The 7,254-nt window shown below is 40.2% G+C and overlaps 1 protein-coding gene across 1 annotated transcript; it reads left to right on the top strand.

Annotated features, from left to right (window-relative positions):
* Positions 1-259: 259 nt before the first annotated feature.
* On the top strand, positions 260-6,992 carry klhl41b (kelch-like family member 41b). The gene is made up of 6 exons (XM_060867038.1): positions 260-1,455; positions 2,255-2,412; positions 3,529-3,636; positions 4,052-4,237; positions 4,367-4,513; positions 6,268-6,992. Exons 1-6 carry the CDS (start codon positions 358-360, stop codon positions 6,377-6,379), a joined length of 1,809 nt encoding a protein of 602 aa, XP_060723021.1. The 5' UTR covers positions 260-357; the 3' UTR covers positions 6,380-6,992.
* The last annotated feature ends 262 nt before the right edge of the window (positions 6,993-7,254 follow it).

Raw genomic sequence — 7,254 nt, forward strand, 5'->3', positions numbered from 1 at the left:
CGCAAACTGCTTATAAATCCGTTGTCCACACTCAAACGGTATCGTCCTCTCTGAGCTGATATGCAATAGAGCTCAAGTCATTGTGTATCGGATCTCTGGGAATCTCTGTGCAGCTTGTTTTAAGGTGACAGCTGCAGTTCAGAGGTACCGTCACATATGGCTGAAGGGGGTAGTGAAGGGGGTAGAACAGAGGGAGGGTGTCAGTTAAATTTAGAACCAGCAGATTAAATAACAGCCTCTTCAGACCAGCAAGCTTTTCGCCACTCTGTCCTTTTCCGGTCGGGACAACGTGGCAAGCAGGAGTGCAGCCACCTTCTTCTCGTCTTTTCTCTTTTTTCCTCCTTTTCCTCAGCGAGAATGGATCCCAAAACTCTGCAGGAAGAACTGCGTCTCTTCCAGAGTACTCTGCTCCAGGACGGCTTGAAGGAGCTTCTGAACGAGAACAAGTTTGTGGACTGCACTCTGAAGGTAGGCGACCGCTGCTTCCCATGCCACCGCCTTATTCTGGCCGCATGCAGCCCATATTTCAGGGACATCTTCTTCTCTGAGGATGGAAAGGTCAAAGAAGACCTCAAAGAAGTGGCCTTGGACGATGTGGACCCCAACATCCTGGACATGATCATCAAGTATCTTTACTCAGCTGATATTGACCTCACAGATGGGAACGTTCAGGAGATTTTTGCACTTGCTAACCGTTTCCAGATCCCGTCCGTGTTCACCGTGTGTGTGAACTACCTCCAGAAGAAGCTTTCTGTGTCTAACTGCCTCGCCATCTTCAGACTCGGACTTGTCCTTAACGTACCGAGGTTGGCTGTAGCTGCCCGCGACTACAGTGCCGACCGCTTCGAGAGCCTCGCCAGTGAGGAGGAGTTTCTTCAGCTGGCACCACATGAGCTCTTTGCCTTGATCGGTGCTGATGCCCTCAATGTGGAGAAGGAAGAAATGGTGTTCGAGGCGCTCATGAAATGGGTGCGCAGTGACAAGGAGAAGCGAGTTAAGGCCCTCGGGGATGCGTTTGAGTGTATTCGTTTCCGTCTGATGCCTGAAAAGTATTTCAAGGAGAAGGTGGAAACCGATGACATCATCAAGGGTAATAGCGATCTCCAGAATAAACTTCAGGCCATCAGAGATGCCTTCAAGGGAAAACTGCCTGAGAGTAAAAAGAAGGAGCAGAAGGAAGGAGAAGAGGAGGATGAAGAAGACCTCCTGCCTGGTTACCTGAATGATAGTCAGAGACTGGGGATGTACAGACGCAATCTGATCCTTATGGTCAACGATACAGCAGCTATAGCATACGACGTCGCAGAGAACGAGTGTTTCCTCGCTGCGATTTCTGAGCAAGTGCCAAAAAACCATGTTAGCATCTGCACCAAGAGAAACGAGCTCTATGTCATCGGCGGCCTGTTTGTCGACGAGGACAACAAAGAGAATCCTCTCCAGTGCTATTTCTATCAGGTAGTGAATAAATTCAACAACAGTTAGAAATCAGCTCTCAAAGTCCAAGTACCAGCTCTGATTTACACATTTACAACTAGCTAAATAACATTAACCACTATCATCACATACTTACTGTAAGCTAGACAAACATTAGCTGCTAATTATCTGAGGTTTACTTTTACAACCATTATCCCATTATATATCTTAGCTACCACTATTTAACTATTTATCACTAGCTATTTTAATCAGGATGATTGCAAATGACTAGCAAACTGTAACTACGTCGCTAATTACAAGTCCCCGTTAGCTACCGGAACTAGCATTAACTATTAGCTAAGCTATTTTAAGGTGGGTAATTTGCTTTCATCTCACCTGGCTTTTTAAGTGACATAATATGAAACACACACACACAAAAAAAAAACAAACACACTGTGTAATGAGTAAATGATCTATAGCATTGATCTACATGGAGCTAAAACTCCAAAAGTAATAGCACTCATATCACCTCCCTGGGTTTTTATATAGAACCCCAAGGAAAATCTTTTTTTAAGAGTGCAATCAATTAAAAATATGTTTTAATAAGCAATCAACAGGATAAATACTTTAATACATTTATAAAACTCTCAGTTTAAGAAAAAAAAATTATTTTATTATTATTGTCTAATTTGGATTATTATAGTGAACTAGTGAATAAAGGGGAAAATATTTTGGCTTGATGTTAAAATGTTAAAAGATGCAGCGGAATGTTATTTACTGATTTACCCAATTTACTGATTTATAATTTAAAGTGAGAGAATGGCTTGTATTTATTTTGTAGCTGGATGCGCTTACAGCTGAATGGATAGCGGTGCCCCCCATGCCGAGCCCCCGATGTCTCTTCGGTTTAGGGGAAAGTGAGAATCTGATTTTTGCGATTGCTGGAAAAGATCTGCAGACCAACGAGTCCCTCGACTCAGTCATGTGTTACGACACTGAGTGAGTTTCTCAGCTTTATTCATACATAGCACAGATTGTTCTTAGATAGATAGATAGATAGATAGATAGATAGATAGATAGATAGATAGATAGATAGATAGATAGATAGATAGATAGATAGATAGACAGACAGACAGACAGACAGACAGATAGAAAGATTGATAGAAAAAATGACAGACAATAAAATATACAGACAAACATAGAGAGAGACAGACAGATAAATAGATGGATGAAAGGAAAATATTTCGAGAAAAATAGACAAAAAGTAATATATATAGATAGATAGATAGATAGATAGATAGATAGATAGATAGATAGATAGATAGATAGATGAAAGGACAAATAATAAAGTTTAGACTACCAGGAATATAAAGAAACATAAAGATGGTATAGATCATAAAATCATTAGACAGACAAATAAACAGTTAAAAGTTAAAAATAAAAAGTTAAACAGTCGTAGACAGATTGAAAGATGAAAGGAAAAACTCTAGAAAAGATCTAGAAAACAAACAATAACAGAGACAGACAATGAAATAAAAATCACCTAAAGAGGCAGAGAGACAGATATACAGAGACAGATACCTAAAGATACAGACAGACAGACAGATATACAGAGACTGATACCTAAAGATACAGACATACAGATAGACAGAGACAGATACCTAAAGATACAGACAGACAGATATATACAGAGACAGATACCTAAAGATACAGACAGACAGATATACAGAGACAGATACCTAAAGATACAGACAGACAGATATATACAGAGACAGATACCTAAAGATACAGACATACAGATAGACAGAGACAGATACCTAAAGATACAGACAGACAGATATATACAGAGACAGATACCTAAAGATACAGACAGACAGATATACAGAGACAGATACTTAAAGATACAGACAGACAGACAGATATACAGAGACTGATACCTAAATATACAGACATACAGATAGACAGAGACAGATACCTAAAGATACAGACAGACAGATATATACAGAGACAGATACCTAAAGATACAGACAGACAGATAGACAGAGACTGATACCTAAATATACAGACAGACAGCTTTGACAAAGCAAAGTCAATCACACTGGTCTCTCTTTACAGAAAGATGAAGTGGAGTGAGACAAAGAAACTTCCTCTGCGCATCCACGGCCACTCAGTGGTCTCACACAACGGCCTGGTCTACTGCATCGGAGGCAAGACAGATGACAAGTGAGTGTGTGTGTGTGTGTGTGTGTGTGTGAAAGAGAAAGAGAGAGAGAGAGAGAGAGAGAGAGAGAGAGAGAGAGAGAGAGAGAGAGAGAGAGGGAGAGAGAGTGAGAGCAAGAGAGAGAGAGTTTGTTCAACTTTGTCACATAACTTTAAAATGCACTGTGACTTTGTGCTTGTGAAATCTCATTATGAGGGAAAATCTGAAGGAACAGCTTCAGCTCAAAGCCCTGACACTGATCCAGTCTTCTTTCACATCTGTTACATAAACACCTTTTTCCAGAATCTTCCACACTTGAAACTATTTTTTCATTTCAAATCAAATAAACAGCAGACGAACCACTACACTGATGTAAGACAGCAGTAATGTAGGGTGTAACAGTAATCTCATGTCACTTCCTGTCTCTCTGTCTTTCAGTAAAGCCCTAAACAAGGTGTTTGTGTATAACCACAAGCAGTCTGAATGGAGAGAGCTCGCAGGTATGAAGACCCCCAGAGCCATGTTCGGTGCCGTGCTGCACAACAACAAAATTATCGTCACCGGAGGCATTAACGAGGAGGGACTGACCTCCACCTCAGAGATTTATGACTTCACCACTAACAAGTACACGAGACATGATTCTAACGTTAAAGTCGATTCATTCCGTGCTCTACATGGCAGCACATGCTTTGGACTTATACATTAGTAATTAAGAGATGTTTCTAGATCTTGGTTTGTTGTATTTTTATTTAGATGGGACACGTTTACTGAGTTCCCACAGGAACGCAGCTCTATCAACCTGATGAGCAGCGGCGGGAATCTCTACGCCGTTGGAGGCTTCGCCATTGTAGAGCTGGAAAATAAAGAAGTCGGGCCATCTGAGATGACCGATGTTTGGCAGTAAGTGATGGTGGAGTTGTTGTGGTGTGACTGTTCTCTCTCTCTCTCTCTCTCTCTCCCTCTCTCTCTCTCTCTCTCTCTCTCTCTCTCTATAAATATATATATAAATATATATATATATATATATATATATATATATATATATATATATATATACATATATATCACTGTCTTTCTTTAGCTCTTTCTCTCTCAGTCTTTTCTCTCTCTCTCTCTCTCACTTTCTCTTTCATTCTCTCTCCCTCTTTCTCCAACTTTCTCTCTCTCTCTCTCTCTCTCTCTCTCTCTCTCACTTTCTCTTTCATTCTCTCTCTCCCTCTCTTTCTCCAACTTTCTCTCTCTCTCTCTCTCACACTTTCTCTTTCATTCTCTCTCTCTCTCTTTCTCCAACTTTCTCTCTCTCTCTCTCTCTCTCTCAGTTTCTCCAACTTTCTCTCTCTCTCTCTCTCTCTCTCTCTCTCTCTCTCTCTCTCTCTCAGTTTCTCTTTCATTCTTACTCTCTCTCTCTTTCTCCAACTTTCTCTCTCTCTCTCTCTCTCTCTCTCTCTCTCTCTCTCTCTCTCTCTCTCAGTTTCTCTTTCATTCTCACTCTCTCCCGCTCTTTCTCCAACTCTCACAGTCACTCACTCTCTCTCTCTCACACACACACACACACACACACACACACTATGTAATAGCACTAGGTACTCATCATATCTAGTCTTCAGTTGTTCTCCAGTTTGGAATCTTGGATAATGAATCTGTTCCCAGTTGACATCAAGTGCCACTAAAGGTTACTGTTTATTTTTAGCAGCATTAAATAAACCACCATTTTAAATGAGGTAATATAGCAGTTCCACATGATGATGTGGTCATTACAGTATTAACCAAGACTGACACCTCCATTTCATGACAGATTGAAGTAAAAATCAGGCGAGTGGATGAGTTTTTGTATCAGTGCTCCCATTGCCTATTAACTCATTTCCTCAGAGGCCAGAAAATGGAGTTTCCTCCTGTTTTTGTAGTGTCCATGTTGATGATTGAACATCTTCGTCATGTTTCACTCCACAGTGGTGTTAATATGAAGCTCATATGCAAGTAGACACTCAGTGCTTTAAGAATTTGTAGTGTTTCAGAAGGATTTCTAGTGGTGATATATTCATAGAAAAGTTCTATGAAAAAACTTTTTTTTACACACAAATGTTTGTATCTTCAAAGTATTGATGTCGATATTAAGCCATTTCTCTGAGATGCTCCAGGTTCCTGTTCATCCGCTCAAATTTATCTGTGTGAGGTTATCATCAGAGGGGAAAACATGTGTCTGAAACACACGTCTCACACTGAAAGAACGACAGAGTCCTGACTTATTTTAGATTAGACTCACAGACACGACAACAGACGTTTCTTTATACCGATTGAAAATGTCCCAGACGTCCTTTCCATTCCACTGGCAGAGTTGAGCTGATGTCCTAGTAAAAAGAAAATGGCATCAGATCACAGTGAGTTCTGTGTAAGTGGAACACCTGAGGTCTGTATAGTGGGGCTGAGGTGAAACATTTAAACCTGTGGCATTTACCTAACAAATCTTACTTTGACTTAAATAAATAGTCACTGGTTCACCTCTTAAAATGATAAGCAGGATGAAACAGAATGTTCAGGCTTGAGAATCCTTTTCAAACAGCACTGAAATGTAGTGTGTCTGCATTAACTAATTATTGTGTGTGTGTGTGTGTGTGTGTGTGTGTGTGTGTGTGTGTGTGTGTGTGTGTGTTCAGGTACGAGGAGGACAAGAAGCAGTGGTGTGGCTTGTTAAGAGAGATGCGCTACGCATCCGGAGCCTCATGCGTATCAATGCGCCTCAACGTCGCCAGGATGCCCAAACTCTAAACACAGCCTCTTTTCTTAAGTGTCACTTCCTGTTCAGATGCGCTTTGACCCCAGGGCCTAAGTCTGTGCATGGGGTCAAAGGGCATCTTTATGATTATTCAGTTACTCCAGAAAAAGAGTAAAGAGTCGGGTAACAATTATGTGTGTTTCTTATGCTTAACCATGGCTTTGTCTCAAATCACATACTTTATCTGTGAGCGTTGTGAAAGAATCTCAGTGAGATGTAGTGCACTACACTATGTAGTGTAAAGCTCTCACAGGCACGAGTCCTGCTGAGGTAGAGGAGTCTTCTTAAAATCTTCAACACTGACTATAGAAACTAAATGATTTTAAAGTGTAAAATAGATCTTTTGTTGCAGTGGAGGTTTTTTCCCTGACATGATGTGACATTAGTGCACTAGACACCCAGGCGCTAGGTCTATATGTAGTGGAGTCTAAAGTAAACCATTTGAGACAGAGCCCGTGCCTGAATATGGGATAAATGTAGATCAGTCAGCTTTATAATACTACATTACTCAATTCAACTTAAACTTTTTTTTAATTAATACTAATTAATGTAAAACAATGTCAACAGACACTGACGAGTTATTTTTTTCTTTCTTGCTTTTTTTTTTTTTTTTTTTTTTGTAAATTGAACAATTAAAGATTTTTAAATCCAATCACATGTCTGGTGTCTTCATCATCCAGATCATTGAGGTTGGGTTGTAAACGTTGTCTTTTCACGGCACAGCGAGATAAATAAATGTTGTTGTTTTTTCAAGCCGATTTAAACGATCGAAGTTTGCAGCAGAATTATAATCTAAACGAAGGTATCCGTTTCCTCGGCACTAACGATTCGTTCATTGAACGTTTGCGCTGTAAATACTAGGCTTTTT

The sequence above is a fragment of the Tachysurus vachellii genome, chromosome 4, assembly GCF_030014155.1.
Source record: "Tachysurus vachellii isolate PV-2020 chromosome 4, HZAU_Pvac_v1, whole genome shotgun sequence".
Taxonomy (NCBI): Eukaryota; Metazoa; Chordata; class Actinopteri; order Siluriformes; family Bagridae; genus Tachysurus; species Tachysurus vachellii.